The sequence below is a fragment of the Callorhinus ursinus genome, unplaced genomic scaffold, assembly GCF_003265705.2.
Source record: "Callorhinus ursinus isolate GAN/ISIS: 27379988/994484 unplaced genomic scaffold, GSC_fseal_2.0 scaffold5, whole genome shotgun sequence".
Lineage (NCBI taxonomy): Eukaryota > Metazoa > Chordata > Mammalia > Carnivora > Otariidae > Callorhinus > Callorhinus ursinus.
The window spans coordinates 80283271-80303000 of record NW_027397067.1 but is presented as its reverse complement, the minus strand read 5'-3'; the positions used below and the strand labels follow the sequence as shown (position 1 = coordinate 80303000).

Sequence of the window (19730 nt, the reverse complement as noted above, 5' to 3'; positions counted from 1 at the left end):
GGTTCTGCAGTTCAAAGAGTGCTATGAAGCTTTGCTTTAAGCCTGTATTTCTGGAACATATACCTGAACACACTTTTTTAAAGTGTGGTAAAATACACAGAACGTAAAATTTACCATCCCAGCCACTGTTAATCTTACGGTGGTGTTAAAGACATTCACATTGTTAGACAACTAATGTCCAAAACTCCTCTCACCTTGCAAAACTGACACTCGGTCCCCATTAAACAGCAGCGCCCCTCCCCCAGCCCCTGGTGCCCCACCCACTCCCTGTGCCCGTGAGCATGGGGACTCCAGGTTGCAGAGGAGAGGAGGAGTGGTGTCCCGCTGTATCTGTCCTTTTGGGACGGGTTCCTCTCACTGAGGTTCGTCCACGCGGTCGCAGGTGTCAGAATGTCCTTCCTCATCTTCCATCAGAGATCACATTCTGAGCGTTCAGGGATCTCAGTCTTTGGGGGAAAGCCTAATCACTTCAGATCAGGCTCAGTATTGAGGAAAGAAGTACAGAAATTGCCCTTGAAGTGTTGGAAAGGAGACAAGCCCGTAACTGAGAGGAGGCGTCGCTGCTGGAGCGTGCTCTCTGTGTGCTCTGATCCCGGGTGTGGTCTTGTCTGCTAGGAAGTCGGCCTGGCCCTGCGGACGTTACTGGCCACTGTGGACGAGACCCTCCCAGTCCTGCCAGCCAGCACTCACCGAGAGGTAGGACACAGCGCCCCTTCCTGCGCAGACAGTGTGGTGGGACGCGCCCCGGGCAGGGGCTGTGGTGCCCCCGCTGCTCTGAGGTCAAGACCTTCCAGCCAGGGAGGCCCGTGGTTGTGGCGTGCCTGCCGGGAGGCCGTGTGGAGCAGAACCCACTGGGGCTGGTTAGATCCCACGCTCCCGCTCCCAGCTCCCAGGCCAGGGGGTCGGGGCCCGAAGGCCAGGTGGCTGTGGGGACGGCGGCGGGGCGCGCGGGGGCAGAGCCGGGTGCGGGCCAGGTCCTTCAGCGCCAGCTCAGGTTGAGGCCAAAGGACCGCAGAAATGCGCCGGGAGGAGCCTGCCCTCCTCCCTTGAATTTTTTTGAAAAAATTATAGTTTGCAAATGACGCTGGTTTTCCACATACAGCAGTGATAAAAAAAAATGCCTTTTAAATTAATACATGTGTTTTAAATTTTTTTTAAGGAATCAAAGTTCACCCAAAATCCTGTCTCTCAGCAGTAATCTCATTTTTGCCATTTTTGGCCATTTTGCATCATGTGTTGAACTAACAGATGAGCAGACACACTTGCATTATTTCAAAAATGCTCCTAGCCATGCCAGTTTCCAGAGGTGCTCCCCAGCCTCCTCCAGGGGTGCATCCCAACCTCCAGAGATGTGCCCTGACCTCCAAGGGGTGCTCCCCGGTCTCCAGGGCATGTGCTGCCCGGGCCGCACGTGCACATAGAGCTTTATCCCTTGGAGTTGGTGACAGTCCTGGCTCTGCTTGCCCTTCTCCCCTTCTCTCCTAGCTCCCGCACCCACTTTCCTAGTCTCTCTAGCCCTACAGCCTAGTGGGTGCTAGTCTTCTATTTGAAGTGATGTCAAACTTAAAGAAAAGTTACAAGAATAATGCAGAGAATTCCTGAATATCCTTAACCCAGTTTCACTGCCTTTTAACATTTCCCACATTCTCTGTCGCTGTCTACACCCGCCGTCTCTTTCTCTGAACCGTTTGAGAGCAGGTCGCCTGCGTCATGCTTCCTGCCTGCCTTGTTTCCATTTGTATCTCCAATCAGGAGGCTGTTCTCTCACCTGGAGAGTTTGGACAGCTGGGCTGTCAGCACCCCCGCACGGTCCTCGTGGGTGGTCACATCCAGTAGTTTCACCCTCTAGTTCAAGGCCAGCAGGGCTGTGTGTCCTGCCCGAGGCCACACGCCCGTTTGTTTGGTAGTCTGCTTCCGCCTGGAGCAGGTCCTCAGACTTCATCTTTCTGCCGTCGGTATTTTGGAAGAATATGGCCATTTACCTTAGACAGTATTCCTAAAGTGGGGTTGAGGGATGTTCTGTAACAATTGAGGTTTCCTCCTGATGAGAGTGGGGCTGAGTGCTTCTCGGGACAGTGGCCCACTGATGCCCGTCTTGATGAGCCTGGCACAGCCCCCATCCACGCTTCCTTTGTAAAGGGTGTCGGTTCACGTGCACGAAACCACCGAAATCATTTTGGAAAATGCCTGACTGCACAGTGCAATTTTATATTTCTAGCCAGTTAGGGCATTAGCTTGTTCCTCTGCTTCATTGGGACTTTAATTGGTCTTCCACAGTGAGTAAGAACTTTGCCAAAAAGTGGAAAAGTTCCATTTGCCAGAGGCAAGAAAATGGTATCCTGACAAGTAAATATTTTGGCAGGGCCATTTCTAAATTATTACTTTAGCTGATAAAGCCTGAAGTAAACTCTCCATCTACGCTGATTTTTTAAAAGGAGAGGAGCTTTCTTTGATCTTTCTCCCCCTTCCTCGGTCCCCCTCGTACTACCTCAGAGAGCAGCCTGTCCTCCCGGCCAGCTCATCCCCAGTTCTCTACTGCAGTTTCTCCGGGGCCACCAGCAGCCATGCTCTCCCAATCCTCGCCCCTCTTCCCCGCTACCCTGAGTGTGGCCGTCCCCCAAGGGGCTGCATGGGTATAAAACACCCACGTCACGTCTTACAGAACACTGCTTCTCCCTGGTGGGTCTCCACCACGTCCATAGAGCCGGTATTTGATGCATCCACCTCTGTGCTTTCAGTGGCACCTCTCCCTGAGCTGGGGTCACCAGCTGCCTGTTGGACGTCGCTTCCTCAGGACATTCTGCTGCTCCCGGTTTGTTTCCACAGTCGGTGGGACCCGCACACACTTGCCACAGCTGCCCCTGTGAACCGCGCTCTCCCACGCACACGTACACGCAGCCTCCCGCCTGCATCCTCATGTCACAACGGGGCCTGGCCCCTCCACCCTCACTGTCACCATCCCCTCTTCCCTCAGTTCCCGCAACAGCCTCGGAGCCCCCTTCTCTGCCTCTGGTTTTCCCGCCCCTCCTTTCCCTGTTCACGCTCTGCCACCAGAGCCCTCTTTCCAGAACACCTCTGTGGAGGATGGTGTTCCCCTTCCTAAAAATCTCATCGGCCTCCCCACTGGCACGTTCAGCAGGACAGAGGTCACGTGGCGTGGCTCGTGGGGCCCTCCTCAGAGGAGGCCAGCCTCCTTTTATAGTCTAGGCCAATTTCAAACGACTTCTCCTCTGTGAAGTCGTCTGACCCTCTCAGAACAAATGGATTGCTGTCTTTCTGTTGTATGATTCTTCCCAGTGTGGTCTAGGGGGTTGTACGCGGGCTTCACACTGGATGAGTGCAGGTGTGTTCAGACGCCTGCGTCCCTACCACTGAGTCCTTCCTGTGTGAGTGCTCAGTGATCATCAAAAGACTGAGTGCTAAGTCATTACCGGTTGAGTGAACAGACGAGAAAGGTCCTGAGACACCCAGGCAAAGCGCGCTGGTCCTCAGGGCAGCGTCTTCCGGCTCTGCCCCCGTGGTCCCACCTCCCAGCAATTCCAGGGGCGTTGCCTCTTGCCCAGCGGAGGCGGGGCCTGACCCATGGTTGTGAGTCCAGAGCCAGGTGTCTGTGTTGACTGGAAGCCGGCCGGCTGGTGGACCTGAGCAAATCTGCCCCAGCTGTCCCCTCTGATGGGAGGGCTCTGGGCTGGGTGGCCTCTGAGGTTCTGCCAGACTGTGATTCTTTTAAGAAGCAAAAGCTCCACCAGTCCCTGAGGTTAATAGTCACTGAGGGCTTTTGTGGAAGGAGCAGAAGGCTGCGGGATGCGTGGAAGATTTGTCTAAGGGGAAGAAAGTTTCTTCTCTTGGAGGCCCCCAAGGAACAGCTGATGGAACGTGCCTCTCCTGACCTCTCTCCTGTCCTTCCAGATTGAGATGGCCCAGAAGCTGCTGAACTCCGACCTGGGTGAGCTCATCAACAAGATGAAACTGGCCCAGCAGTACGTCATGACCAGTCTCCAGCAGGAGTACAAAAAGCAAATGCTGACCGCGGCTCACGCCCTGGCCGTGGACGCCAAAAACTTACTCGATGTCATTGACCAAGCGAGGCTGCGGATGCTCGGACCGACGAGGCCACACTGAGGGGCGCTGTCTGAGGACGTTCTCCCGTGTTCCACCAGCAGTGAGGGGCTCCGCGGTCCTCGGCCGCCGGCACTCACCGTGCCAACGGTTCTGACTGACAGCTGGTTGAAAATCTCTTTCATATAAGTTTAACCACATTTGATTTGAGTTCGTTTTTTTGTTTCTTTTTTTTTTTTTTTTTTTTTAATCATAGTGTTCAGAAAAGTCCAGGATCCAAAATGGGGCATTTTTCTGAGAATGAAAATTGTTCGTGAGAAGCTTTTAAGAATCCTGAAGAACAGATCATGTTCAAGTTAGGGTGTGTTTCCGTGGAAATGGCCAAGGCGGTGGCGTGCGGATCCTGAACCAGCTTGGCTGCATGTTGGGAGACAGGGAGACGAGGCGGAGAATTCCGGGAAACCCGAGGGGCTGAGAATTCTTTGGCGTGCCGCAGAGCCATGGCCCAGACTGGAGTCTCTGTTGTGAGAACACTCCTGAGTTGTACTATGCTAACACCACTTTAAGAGAAAGAATATCAGAGCTATATTTTGAAGACTTGAGTCCTTTCAGAAAAACACAGCAACCCTTTTGTCTTTCCTGCCTTTTACTCTCCTGTCGGACATGTGAGGATCTGGTTGGAAGCTAGCTATAGAACACACTAAAACTTTGTCTTTTTTCACCAGAATAATGTGCCAGTTTTTTGTAGCAATGTTATTTCTCTTGGAAGCAGAAATGCTTTGTACCAGAGCGCCTCCAAACTGCATTGAGAAGAGGTTCTGGAACCATCCCTGTTTTCCAGTTTTATATAATTTATAAAGAAAGATTAAAGCCATGTTGACTATCCTGCAGCCACTGGAGCTAACTAACCCTTTGTTGTGTCTGTCTTCCCAGGAGAGAACTAAGCAAAGCAGAGAGATGGGGTTTTCTTTTTGATGTCCAGTTACACCATCCATTCTGTTAAATAATTTTGAAAAATATACCCTCCCTTTAGTTTGTCGGGGGATATAAATTATTCTCAGGAAGAATATAATGAACTGTACAGTTACTTTGACCTATTAAAAAGGTGTTACCAGTAAAGTTCTTGGTGGAATATCTTTTCTTTTGGTTCCTCTAAACCATTTAAGCTCTCGATAATTACCAGCTTCTCTTCTTTCTCTGCCTTCTAGGCAAGTCAAGGATGTTACCGCAGGAGGACGGCTGGGGCAGGTTAGCCTTTTCATTCCGTCTCTGCTTACCAGATGCAAGTCGAGATAGGAATGAAGTTCCTCTGTGAGCCATTCCCTCCACAGCCGGGGGTTCTCCAGAGCGTTCCAGCCCCGAGGAACCAGCCCGGAGCCGGATCTCTCACTGGGGGGTTTGTTAGCATGCGGCCCCCCCAGCCCCTCCCCACCCCGGTCTCGCTGGAGTCTCTGAGCAGGAGTAAGCAGACAGGGGAGAGCCGGGAGCTGAGCTCCCGAGTGGGGAGCTGGAGGGGGACGTTCCCCAGATACATAGATACTCTTGTGGATGGAAGTCCATGCTTCCTGTGCTTGTAGGACATTGACTTCCTCTGAGAAAAGCCCAGGGGGTGTTCCTCTGAGTTTTCTCTCACTTGCCGCTGTTCTGCGACCTCTCGGGTCCCAGTTCCTCACCCCTGCGGCAGTGAGCTGGGTGAAACAAGCCCCGGGCCCAGGGTAAGTGGTGATGCCGCCACACCCGCCACAGAGGGCCTTGCTGGTGGGCCCGTGTCCCTGCGGGCGGGGGGGTCCAGCTGCCATGGGGTTGGACTCTCCTCTAGCACGAAGATTTGCAGATGGGTCTTGTGCATCCTGTGAGCGTAGACATTTTGGCTGTGGGAAGAGGCCAGCTGCTCATGGACAGCATTGTGTCAGCGCGTGAGCTGGAGGACAGGTGGCCACGGCGCGTGGTGGGCTGGCTCCGGGGACCGAGGGGCCATCAGAAGGACCGTGCGGTGACTCAGCCGTGTTCTCCCGCGGGTGACAACTGTGGGCGATCCGTGTGCAGCCTTTGAAAGCCGGTCCCTGTTGGGCAGGAGCGGCACTAAAGTGCATGTCCCCCTGTGCACAACCTCACCCTCTGCCTCCAGCTGCATGTTTTCTATTTAACATTATCTGAATTAAAGAGTGCTTTAGGTGGGGCAAAGGGCACCATGCACGTGGAGCTTAGTGTTTCACAAAGGAACCCACTCTTGTCACGGACACCCGGACAGAAACAGAATTGCGCTTGTGCCCCAGAAGGGTAGCGGCACCCTGTCTTCTGGCCGCTTACGGAGATCTAGTTCGCACACAGTAAGAACCCGGGGAGGAGACAGCCGGGTGACCTGCAGGTGCTTCAGCCAGCCAGGGGCCACACAGAGCCGGGGAGACGCTGCGGTCCCTTGGCCGCGCGGCCCCATCCTGGTCCCAGGTGCCGGCCTGGCCTCCAGCGCTAGACGTCAAGCCGTCCGGGCCCGTGCCACGCGCATTCACAGTAACGTTTGGCGGTGTCCATGCTGCGTGTACTTCTGACAGAGCCCGCCGCATGGCGGGTCACAGCCAGGGTCCCCGGGCATCTGCGGCTGGCGGCACCTTGGAGCTGTTGTCACTTCATCGGGCCCGAAGCTGCTGTGGGCATGTGTGTGGCCAGCACACGTTCCCATTATTAGTGGTGTTTCTGGAATTTATAGCAGGTGTATGTTGAGCCGAACTAAAGGCTGCCGAGCCGTCTCCAGTGTGCCGGCCCCGTGCGCATTCCGGCCAGTGGCGCGCGTACCAGTCCTCCCCTCCCGTCAGGTTGGCGGCGGGCGGGCGGACGGTCCCCCCTGCACGGGTGCTGCTCAGCGTCCGGCGATGTGGAGCAGCTCTCCCTGTGCTTGCGGCCCCTTCCTGATCGGTTTTGTGAAGTGTCTGCCCAAGTATTTTGCCTTTTTTGAATTTGAGCTGTCTAGCGTCTGTTAGCGGTAGGACTTCCTTACATGTCCTGGATACTAGTTTTCCGTCAGATACTTGTCTTCCATATATTTCCTCCCATTCTGGAGCCTGGCTGTTCATTTTCTTAAGTGGATTCTCCCTCAGAGTCCCCAGGCACCTTCCAACACCTGGATTTCGGACCTCTGGCCTCCAGAACTGGGAGAAAATAAATTTCCAATTTGGGCTTCTTCTTTACAGTGGCCCTGGACACTAGTACCACCTCCAAATACTTCAACATGCATTTCCTGAGAGCAAGCACATGTATTTACATGCACACAATATGAGTATCAAACTCAGAAAATTTAACATTATCTAGTATACAAGCCATCAGTAATGTCTTTCATATCATTTTCCCCCAAATCCAAAACCCAGTCCGGAATAATGCCTTGCATTTAGTTGTCCTGTTTCTTTGGTGGTGGTGATTTCCAGGAATTTTGCAAGCTCTTTGTGAAACACAGCCATTATTAGATATTAAATTACATACACATATTTTAAGACAAAGATAAACACAAAAGTCAGCACTTCCTTGTTGCCACTACATCTTACTGCTGTGTAAGCTCGCGGGGTTGGGTATGTCGTGTGTGTCTGGTGGAAGCTCCGTGCATCTCTTCCGTGTCTGCGTTCGGTGGCATGGGCATGGTCACATGGGCAGCTTGAAATTGGCCGGCGGGGGAGGGGAGGTATTTCCACCATGGAAATAGGCAAACACTGCAACTCGTGGCCTTTTCCCCCCGGGAGCCCGTTGTTGAGCATGTGCCTGCACACCGCTGCTCTTGAATCACCTTTGTCTCTTCGGACTGTGGTTTTGAAGAATACAGGCCAGTTTTAGGCAATGGCCCTGTTTGGGTTTGCCTAACGGTTCCTCATTCTCAGGTTCAGGGTGGCCAGCATATTCCATCGTGCTGGTGTGAGCCCATCCAGGGGCAGAGGTTCTGCTTACTCGTTCTTCCCCCAGCTCCGAGGGTGGCGTGGCCAGTGGTGATGTTAAGTGGAGCAGAAAGCTCAGCTTGTGTCCCCCAGCATCCTGTGCGTCGGAGTGCGCTCCGGAGAAGACGAGGCAGCCCACTGGGGATCTAGTGGGACTGGCTGGTTTTCTGTCCCTAAATAAGGCAGCAGCTTTGCAGCAAGGGAACACCCCCCTCCCCCCCCGCCCCCTGCCCAGTACTGCAAGGACTTCATGAAAGTTTAAATGGACTAGGGAGTGCTGGCTTTCAGTTTTTGCCTGCTTTTCATATTTTCCTGGGTGACGTGAGTGCAGGAGGGACAACCAGTTACATGCGGGCACCTGAGCAGTTTTCTCGTGGATGTTTCCAGAACTCAGTGTTGCCCCCCTCACCCCCCACCCCACCCCATCCCACCCCCGTGCCCCAGAGGGTGTAGCTTCACGGAGCAGTGTGGGGTGCACCCGCTGCTACCACGCAGCCTCACAGATGTGCCGTGACTTCCCCGGGGATGCGGTGCACCCTCTGCAGCCCTGTTCTTGAAGACGGGCCTCTGGAGACACCGAAGGACACAGGGTCAAGGTCAGAGCCAAGGTGCCGGAGAAGGCCCCACCCCTGTGGGTTCACGGAGAAGGAGTAAGCGCTGCAGCCCCCTGCCAGCACGGAGCCTCACAGCTGTCACCACGGGTCCTCAGCCCCTCACGAGATAGCACAGAGTTTCACTGACTCTCTGAGAAACGGGAGTGCGCCTCAGGGTGAGGGAAAGTCCTACTTTCCAGGCAGAATCTGCAGGAGGCAGAAGGGGCTTCACACCCCTCCTAGGTGAACCCCATTGTGTCTGATTCTCTGTCCCCTCCTCCTAGCTGCCTTGGGTGTGTCCTGACAAGGCCCGCAGATTTGTGCCCCTGTGTGCGGTGACAGAGGCGGGCCCTGTTAGCTAAAGCTTCCGTTTCGAAATGTAATTAACCTTATCAAGTAGAAGAGACTGCTGAAACCCACTGGTTTTACTGTATTAATTTCAGTGCCTAAAACAAATGTGTTTATTTGCAGAGAAAACAGGAAGAAGCATATCCAATATTGTGTGACAAACACACACTCTTTCGGTCTCTATGAATTTTAATTTCTTTACAAATTTTCAGACAAATAGTATTAACCCAGGGCTCAAAGCCAGTTAGGGATATATACACACACATACATATTTTTTAAACTAGGTTCCACACCCAGCATGGAGCCCAATGTGGGGCTTGAACTCACGACCCTGAGTTGAGGTCAAGAGTCAAGACACACTCATCCAGCTAAAACACCCAGCACCCCTAAAAATTATATTTTAGGGCGCCTGGGTGGCTCAGATGGTTAAGCGTCTGCCTTCGGCTCAGGTCACGATCCCAGAGTCCTGGGATCGAGTCCCACATCGGGCTCCCTGCTCCTTGGGAGCCTGCTTCTCCCTCTGCCTCTCTGTCTCTCATGAATAAATAAATAAAATCTTTTAAAAAAAATTATATTTTAGATTGAAAAGAAAGAATAATGCAATCAGTTGGTATTAAACTTTGCCCAGTAAAAGACATTTTTCCCCCAAATCAATACAGCTTTTACTGCATCTTTAAAATATCACAAGTCTGGGGCTGCCTGGGTGGCTCAGTTGGTTAAGCGAGTGCCTTCGGCTCAGGTCATGATCCTGGAGTCCCGGGATCGAGTCCCACATCGGGCTCCCTGCTCAGCAGGGAGTCTGCCTCTCCCTCTGACCCTACCCCCTCTTGGGCTCTCTCTCTCTCTCAAATAAATAAAATCTTTAAAAATAAATAAAAAATCACAAAAAGTCTGAAAAATCATCCAGCATCTTGCTGTTTCTGTGGCCAGACAGCTTAGATCTTATTCACCAGATTGCTGAACTGTTCCTTTCCAGGAGCATAGACAACCCCCAAAATTTTCTGATATCCTTGGTTTTATTGGCTGTGGCTGGCTGAATCAAAGCAGCTGAGTTTGATACAAGTTCAATGTCATTTCCTTCAAGAATTAACTCATCTTTCTGGGCTTGAGATACAGAGCAAGCAACACCTGGCCTCATCCGACCCTGTGGGTGTACTTTTCACCTGAGAAATTTCAACGAGAGAACCGTCCTGAATAACAACGTTGATGGGGGGTGAGCATACACAGACCTCATTTGTAACAGAACCCCAGTGTAATGCCCTTGACCATGTTCTGTGCACGACTACAGGTGGTGTGGATGGTAGCCGTTTTGCACGGCAGTGCGCGTCTGTTGGTGAGGGTTACATGTTTCACATGTTTTCACAAATGCTGCTGTAAGGGAGATCCCTTAGGTTAGGGGCAAATTGACAATAGCTTCCTCCCTGCCTGTGGCCAGGGATTATGCACGCCAGCTCACTGCACACCACGGATTATGCACTACAACGACTGTGCACGGGGGTGGTTACGCACTGCAGCCGGCTGTGCACGGGGGTGGTTATACACTGCAGCTGGCTGTGCACGGGGATCATACACCACATCTCACTATGCACCAGAGATTATACACCGCAGCTAACTCTGCACCAGGGATTGCACACTGCAGATGGCTATACACCAGGAATTGCACACTACAGCCGTAACCACAACCAGGGGCTGTATACTGCAGTTGACCACGAACAGAGATTATACACTTCAGCTGACTCCGTGCCCGGGATCCAGTAGTACAGTTTATTATAGACTGGGAATTCAGTACTACAGTAAATGATACACCATTAGATATGAATGTGGGTGTGAACAGCGTGTAGGTGAGGTCCTGGGAAAAGAAGGCATCATCAAGAAGACCAGGGAAGCCCACAATATGGAAGCGGAGATTGGAGAGACATGCTAGCCTGTTAGGGGGACTATGGGATAGAGGTCAAAGTCCCAGAAGCTGAAATGGGAGGCAGCAGGAAGGACGCAGTGGATGATGGGAGGTGAGCTGCGTGACAGTGGCCGTCTGGTACTCGCTGAACCGAGCACTCACTGCACCAGTGCCTCCTTTAGCTCACGGCCCCCCAGGAAGAACGATTCTTACCCCTTTTACAGGTGAAGAAACTGAGTCACGGAGCTGTGCCCCAAGATCCGTTATAAGACAAGGATGCCAATTTTACCCCTTCTCTTCAAGCTAGTGCTGGAGTTCTAGCCAGAGCAGTGAGACAAGAAAATAGAAATAAAAGGCGCCCCCATTGGAAAGGGGGAAGTAAAGCTAGAGAGTGGCACATGACATGATCCTATTGTGTAGAAAATCCTTTAAAACACACGTACACACAGGGGCGCCTGGGTGGCTCAGTTGTTAAGCGTCTGCCTTCGGCTCAGGTCATGGTCCCAGGGTCCTGGGATCAAGCCCCGCATCGGGCTCCCTGCTCTGTGGGGAGCCTGCTTCTCCCTCTCCCACTCCCCCCGCTTCTGTTCCCTCTCTCACTGTGTCTCTCTCTCTCTGTCAAATAAAGTCGTTAAAAAAATTTTTTTAGATACACATACATACAATATTAAAGTTAATAAACAGGGGCACCTGGCTGGCTCAGTTGGTAGAATATACAACTCTTGATCTTGGGGTTGTAAGTTCAAGCCCAACGTTGGATGGAGAGATTACTCACACTCTTAAAAAAAAGGTAACAAATTCAGCAAATAGATAAAATATGGTTTATCCAAACAGTGGACTATAATGCTCAGTCGTAAAAATAAGTGAAGTACGCCACACCCAACCTGGATAACCCTGGGAAACGTTATGTTGTGGAAGAAACCAGACACAAAAGGCCACATGATACACAATTCCATGATACTGTGATTTCTAATAACAAGTATGTATCTTCATTCCGTTCCTGGCACAGAGCTCTTAAAACCCTTGGATTTCCTAGGTGCAAAGAGAGACAAAGTTGTCTTTTGTTATTATTCCCCAGAAGCCCTTTTCAACCACACCTGACTTTATGCTAATGAGGTGACTTTTGGAAAGCCCCTAAGAAGGGGTGGGGGCTGGTTGCCAGGGGGACCAACAACGTGTGGTGCACGTCTGGCAGGTGACATAAGGTGACACAAAGCTGGTGGCCCACCCCGGCGATGCTGCTGCTGCCCTGGACACGGGGTTACGTGGGATCCCGCCTTTGCTCGGTTGTATTTCCCATTTTGACCAGCAAGTGAGCTGTGGGAGTCACGCTGACGTTGGGGAGGTTCCTCTCTCGGGGCCGCCAAATCGCTGGGACGGAGTGGCTCATCCTCCCCGGTCGCTGAGCACAGTGCAGACATGGCAGGTGGCAAACCAGAGCCCACGGGCTGTCCTGACTCGAGAAGGTAAGGCGGTACTAGCTGTGGGCTGGAGGCTAGCAGAAGTCATCCTTGCAGGAGGAGACGACACGAGGTGACGCGGAGGGGGTCCGCTGTCGGCAGCGATGATGCAGACCAAGCCTCCCCTTTCCGCGAGCACGGGGCCAGGAGCGCGCGCGACACCACCAAGGTGTCCTGGCCCTGAGCTCGGGGAGGCGTCACCGGATGTTTCAGCTGAAATTGCTGTGCTCCAAGGAGGCACAGGGGGTCTGAGTGCCGCCGTCGGGCAGTGAAGAAGCACGGTCCTGGCAGCTGACCTTGGAGAAGGCCTTGACGTGGGGCTTCGGGAGCCTCCCGGGACCAACAGCTGCCCAGTGCGTGTGCACGGAGTTGAGTGCACATGTGGACAGGACCCAGGTCACCGCAGGTCCCAGCTGCTCTGCACAGCCATGGCTCTGGCCTCCCTGGCCTCCCCCTTTCTTCTAGACCCGGTCAGAGAATTGCCCCCCACTTCCCGGCAAGATCTCCTCTCTCAAGCACCCCCACACCCACCACCCATCGTTCTGTCAACCAAGAAACATCAGTGTCTCCGGAGACACGCAGAGGTCAGCGAGCTTTCTTGATGAAAAGCCACGTAGTAACGATTTCAGGAATTGCAGGCTGAATATGGTTTCTCTATATGGTGTTTCTTTTTAAAACAACTCTTTAAGAACGTAACAACCATTTTTAGCTCGCTGGGCAATAGAGTGTGTTGATCTTTTATATATTCATTATAATTATATCAGACCATGTGATGCCCTTGCTCATAACCTCTCAAGACTTCCGGCACACTTAGAATAAAACATTAAAATTCACACTCCTCCCCAGGGCCCAGCACAGCCTGGGACCTGCCACCTCCCTACCAAATCTGTCACCCTCGACCTTGGCCGCATGGGCCTGGAACATTCCGGCTCACGTGGACCTGCTGGTCTTTGCTCTCATGGCCAGCTTGGCGCCCTCTCAACGGGAGTGTGTTTGCAGAGCTGTCACCACGATCGATTCTAGAACACCACGTTGCTTCCCAAAGCAACCCCATACCCTTCACCATCACCCGCCAGCAACTGGCCCCTGGCAGCCATGAATCTACTCTCGGCTCTGTGGATTTGCCTCTTCTAGATACTTCATGTTGGGGAATCGCTCGGCATGTGGTCCTTTGTGTCTGGCTTACTCACTTAGCATCATGTCTCCGAAGTCCATCTGCATTGTAACACAGACCAGTACTTCTTTCCTTTTTATCACCAAATAATGGCCCATCGTATGGCCAGACCACATGTCATCAGTTGGCGGGCATTTGGGTTGTTTCTACTTGTTTGGTTTTTATGTATGAATCATGCTGCTGTGAACATTTACATACGAGTTTTTATGTGGACTGACATTTTTATTTCTCTTGGATATCTACTAGCAATGGAATTTCAAGGTCGTAAGACGATTCTACATTGAACCATTTGAAAACGTGCCAGACTCTTTTCTACCATGGCGGCCGCACTGACACCCTCCCGAGCGGAGCTCGGGGGCGCCAATCCCTCACAGCCTTGTCGGCCAGCGCTGCGAAGTCTCCTTGTTTTGGTCACAACCATCTCAGTGGTTGCTCCGTGCTGTTTCGTTGTGGTTTGGATCTGTACTTCTCTGATGCCTAAGGGCGTGGAGCATCTTTCCATGCGCTGACTGGCCGCCCGTGGGTCTGCTTTGGAGAAATATCTGGCCAGGTCCTTTCTCAGTGAGGTCTCAGGCTCACATGTCCCCTCCCCAGAAAGACCTTCCCGCCCCCAAGTGTGTCCCACCCCTCCCCCGCGGCTCTGTGGCGGGCCCACACCTGCTCCCGGGTTGATAGCGTAGATAGAGGCTCCCATTTCCTTGTTGAGCGTCTGACATTTCCCCCAGGTTCTGGAGCAGAAACTTATTCTTAAATAAGAGAATAAATGAATTCATTTTGGTAATTGCTTAAATCAGGATATTTAACTTCATACCTGAGTCTCTTATGAGTCTGGCTGGATCTTTGGATTCTTAACTTTTTATCCGTAAAGAGATGAAGACTGCATGCTTCCATCCAGTTTATTAAATGAGCTGGATTCCGTGGCATAGAAGCAAAAGCCAACTTTAATTTTTCTCCAGCTGTCCCTCCAAATGCACTCTCTGATCAAATTCATTGTCCACTGTGGATAAAACCCCACTCTGTGTGTATCTGATTTACTCTGTGTCCACCAAACGGATACCATGTGCCAAGCATTTTTCTAAGCCCTGCGGGTCCAGGAATGACCAGAGTAGGTAAGTAAGTAATCAATCAGTGGCCTCTCTGTTCTACCATTAAAAAGTCTGGTACAGACTGAGAATGGCCTGATTCGAGTTCATTCCAGCTATGAATCAAAATCCAAATCCTTAACCGATTTGAAATATTTCTCTTCCCCCAGTCAGGCTGGACACAGAGGCTGGGCTGGGAGCTGGCCAGGCATTTTGAAGCTGAGTAATATCCCAAAAGCAATGGAAGAATAAGTAAACACAAAAATCAATGTTTTTTGACCTTAAAGGACCAAAAAAAAAAAAAAAAAGTTCTGGGACTTGGAGTTACAATAAAATGTTCCACAGGGAAACACAATATGACAAACCAAACATGGCGCCACTTAGGTACAAACAATGCCGGCGTTCTCAAAGCTGGTGTGTGCGCACTGCCGGGTGGGTTTCCAGTAAGTAAGTCGGGGGTGGTGGTGGTGCAGGAATCCCCCTGTTTTCTATGATTCATTCAGGTTTGCAGTGAGTTCCGGGAAATACTCATGAGCAGGTTCCTCAGGATCAATTCACTCCCCACCATTGAGCAGCAAACTAGCCAGTGTCTTCGAGAAAAGCCAGGAGGCAGAGGGGGCTCCTTCTTAGAGGCTGTACCCCATGGAGAGGTGGGGGGTCGGCAGAGGCCCTCACTGGGGAGCGGCTCTTTGCCCCAGCATGCGCCCCCAGCCTGCGGCGGTGCCCTTGGCCAGAGAGCTGGAGTCCTGGGCGTGTGATGGGGTAAGGGACCCTAGCTGCTGGGACCAACCGTAGCTCCATCACCATAGAAACCTGGAGACCAAGCATAGGCCTGGGATGAAAAGCGCCTCAACATGTACGGGACCCAAAAGACGCTAAGTACCAGGATCCAGATGCCGAAGGCCACGTGGCCTGTGACTTCCCTTGTAGGAAATGTCCCAAACAGGCAAATCCATGGGGACGGACGGACAGCAAAGTGGCAGTTGTCGGGGCTGGGGGAGGGGGGTTGGGGGGCCGACTGCGAATGGGCGTGGGGTTCTGTGGGGGGTGATGGAAAAAGCCTGGGACTAGACAGAGGCAGTTGATACCATCGAACATACTTAAAGCCCCTGAGCTGTGTCGGCTTTAGACCAGTAGCTTTCACGCTACGTGTATTAGTGGGTGAACTGTGAGTTATGTGTGTCGCTATGCGTGTATTTTACCTCAATAAAAGGAGACAAAGTGGGGATCAGTGCTAATTATTCTTGGAGCCCCTTAGTCATTCGTTAGGGAACTGGTTGAGGTCTGGAGGCCCGAGCATGCCCAGTGTCCGTGGCCAGACCACGGGGGAGCCTCGTGATGGAGCTCTCCCCTCTCGTCCTCTGGATGAAGCTGTTGGCAGAGACTTACCGGTCACACCTGCAGAGACGGCCCATTATTTTCACACCCAGGGAATTACTGACCAGGCACAAGTGGCCTTTTTATATCTCGTTTGAAAGACATCAGTCATGTTCCCTTTCAGCAGTGAGAAAAAAGTGGATTTAAAGCCTGCCTCTGTCTGGCGTGGCTCCTGTGTTTCCTGACACGGTCTCAAGGTCACCAGGCCGTGTCGCAGAGCCGTGGAGAGCCGTGGTCTCTGAGCTGGAAAGGCCCCCCTCACCCCATGTACCCCAACTCACCAGGCAGCTCGGAGGGCTCAGAATGGCCAGTTTCTAGAGGCCCCACTTCCATAGATGTTTCTCTCGGTGAGGAACAAAGGCCTCTCACTGATCCCAAGTCCCCGCGGGTGCCTGGGCCTGAGCTCAGGAGAAGGACCACAGCCAGGCCGGGCTCATGAGCCCTCTGGGGTCCAGATTCCAGGTGTTGGCTCCCGGGACCCTCTGAATTGAGGGAGGTGTGACCTGGACTGGGCCCCTCTGTCCCCAACATGCACCAAGGGACAGAGTGGCCTTGAGGGAGAAGGAAAAACAAAGACATTGATAAAGTAAATGGCCACGTTTTTCAAACAGATGCAAGCAGTTCTCTTCTTTTGCTGGCTCAGGACTCAGCCTGGTTGGCATGGCATTAGGTGGGCCCCGGACGTGAACGCTGGTGATTCTGTGCGATCCAACGGGACTGTTGTCTGGGACTATCGCATTTCTCAACACCCAGCCGATAAAGTGGATGGGCATCAATCAATGAGGTAGTTAAAACCCACTTTGTTAAATCATTTCAAGAAATGCTCTAATTTGGGTCAATCAAGCCTCATCTTATTTCATCTTATCAAATGTTTGGTGTTTCTGCCTCAGTAGCCAAAGATAAGTACGGCAGGTGAGCTGCCGAGTGACTGTTTTTAAGCTGTGTATCCTGCCCCTTCCTCTGAATTCATAAGAAAATCCAAAATGGAATGGAATTGTTTCTGATATATATGCTTGGCTTTCATTGAATCAATCTCCAAAGCCATAAACACACAGCGGTGCCCACGCTCACTTGTGTTTCCCCACAGGAACGCCGTGCCTTGCTTCTGGGCCCCTCAGACTCCCTGCCCTGTAAGGGACTTCCCTGTCTAGCGACATGTCACACCTGGTATAAGTGAAGTCACGTTAAAGAACATAGTGCTTTATTTTCTTTCTCTTGTAAGATAGTACGAACTAGATGCATTAATTATATTAGACTTTTATCTAGGGGCGCCTGGGTGGCTCAGTCAGTGAAGTGTCTGCCTTCGGCTCAGGTCATGGTCCCAGCGTCCTGGGATCGAGCCCTGCGTCGGGCTCCCTGCTCAGCGGGAAGCCTGTGTCTCCCTCTGCCCTCCACTCCCCCCCATCCGTGCTCTCTCTCTCTCTCTCCCTCTCTCTCTCTCTGTCAAATAAATAACCTTTAAAAAATAGATATATATTAGACTTTAATCTTTACTGAATGTAATCTTGACTGTTTTTAGTGTTCTGTCATACAAAATGCATCCCCTAATATAGTTCTACAATATTCCTGGAAATGCAGACTAGCGTCCGCGGTGCAAAATAAAGTCACCTTCTGACAGAAAGCGTGTCTGTTTGGCTGACATGGGGGCGCTGGCCCTGCAAGTCAGATTATACGCACGTTTTTCCCATAAATTGAATAAACTAAATGTGCAGCTCTAAGAGTTTGACACACATTTAAAAGAAGTAGTTTTTTTGGGCGCCTGGGTGGCTCAGCCATTAAGCGTCTGCCTTCGGCTCAGGTCATGGTCCCAGCGTCCTGGGATCGAGCCCCGCATCGGGCTCCCTGCTCAGCGGGAAGCCTGCTTCTCCCCCTCCCACTCCCCCTGCTTGTGTTCTCTCTCTCGCTGTCTCTCTCTCTGGCTGTGTCTCTCTCTGTCAAATAAATAAATAAAATCTTTAAAAAATAAAAATGAATGAAAGAAGTAGTTTTTTAAAACACTTTATTGGCAAAGGTATAAAGGAAGGAACGATATCTTTTGTCCTCTAGACCTCTCTGGATACATTGGGTGGAAGCGGGCACCTCTCAGGGAAAGAATACAGAGCACCATCAGTGCTGGTGCTCTATAATCAGTCTCGACGTTGCTAGCGGGAGTCCATCCAATTTTATTCTTTGTGTTTCAAGATATTTTCCTTTTGGGTCCTCTAACTCGTTTGCAGTTACATATATAAATTTGAGAACCGGCTTGTCAATTTGCTTTTTTAAAAAAGCCCCTTGGGATTTTCATTCAGTCGCTTTTGCTGGGTAATAATGCTAAGTGATTTCACTGCACACCTGTACCCCCCACTGCACTTGGCCGGGAGGCTCCCTGTCCACGCGGGGCCAGGTCGAGTGGGCAGCGTCCCTCTGGGTGACCCGGGTGGACCGTGGGAGAGGCCACGCCTGCGACTGAACCACACAACCACGCCGAAGTCTCTTGGGGCAGCTCTGCTAACATCCTAGTGGCCTAAGCAGCTCACACGCTTGAACCAGCGTCAATGGAGTGAGAAATGACCATTCCCCGGGGAGAGGGGCGGGAGCGATGACTTGGGGACAGTAATGTAGCCTGCCACACCTTTCTTGCAGACACGCAGACCTGACTGGGGCCATGGAAGGTCCTTTTGAAAGCCAAGTGATTTCCCACACTTGGCTTTCTTCACCCTGAATGTGCAGCTAATTACATGGTCCGCTGTAGATCATCACTCGTGGTTGTTGGCAGGAGATCATGGCGAGATGTCTGGCACACAGCTTGGAAGGGGCTCAGAGAACCCCACGGCTACGCAGAATTTCCGCTCTACTATTTATATGAGCACAGCGCTCAGCCCTGACAACTACAGAAATGGGAAGTGAGACTAGAACAGTCGCAATCCAGTAATGAGTCATTCCCGGAACTGTGAAATCATAGAGGAAGCCCCATCCTTTTCTTTACGAGAAGCGTTTCCAACAAAATTGTACTTTTCGTGGCTAATAGTGAGTATTCCAAGGTTGTAATATAGTTGAGTTTTGATCAGTTGTGAACTGGTAATGGTAAGGATAAATAAATCCAGGAGAGTTTTTCTAACACTTAAAGGCTTACAGGAAATAAAACAAAATTTAAAATTTTGATGTATAGATACATTTTTGTTGTAGAGAAGCCCGTAGAGTGAGCAGTAAGATTTTCAGATGTAAAGATGTTACCTTAGGATAAATATCCGTGGAAGAATTGAAATGGAAATATGAGTTCTAAGAATAACAGATCAAGTATCTAAATATTAAAAGAAGAGCTTGATCAGGTACTGCTTTTTAATGGATCATGTTGGATCAAATCAATGTGGTATTTATATTCCATCTGGTTACATTTTAAAAGTGATATGACAGCTTTATTTTTAAGTGTCAATATTTACAATATGCCAGGGCGCCTGGGTGGCTCAGTTGGTTAAGCGACTGCCTTCGGCTCGGGTCATGATCCTGGGGTCCCAGGGATCGAGTCCCGCATCGGGCTCCCTGCTCAGCGGGGAGTCTGCTTCTCCCTCGGACCCTCCCCCCTCTCGTGTGCTCTCTCTCTCTATCTCATTCTCTCTCTCAAATAAATAAATAAAATCTTAAAGAAAATATTTACAATATGCCAGAAATTGAATTCTTTGTAACTATTTAAACTTAGGAAATACTTTACGTGTCAACTTAGTGTGTGAGGGGGGATACAAAATATTTAAAATTATTTTAGGGAGTATGTGAGCAAAACTGGAGATTGTGGGCAGCAAGTGCACCCGTGGGCCTTACAGTCAGAAGAAACTGAGACCCTAGCTAC

General features: G+C 51.2%; 1 protein-coding gene across 12 annotated transcripts in view; it reads left to right on the top strand.

Annotated features, from left to right (window-relative positions):
• PTK2 (protein tyrosine kinase 2) overlaps window positions 1–5178 on the top strand; it is a 254549-nt gene extending 249371 nt beyond the window's left edge. For 9 of the 12 annotated variants that reach the window (XM_073893261.1, XM_073893260.1, XM_025871182.2 and 6 more), the window contains 2 exons: window positions 616–696; window positions 3910–5178. In XM_073893261.1, the coding sequence (XP_073749362.1) occupies window positions 616–696; window positions 3910–4122 (294 nt within the window). In that variant the 3' untranslated portion in view covers window positions 4123–5178. The remainder of the gene's footprint in view (window positions 1–615; window positions 697–3909) is intronic. The other 3 variants (XM_073893263.1, XM_073893259.1, XM_073893264.1) reach the window with 3 other exon arrangements.
• The last annotated feature ends 14552 nt before the right edge of the window (window positions 5179–19730 follow it).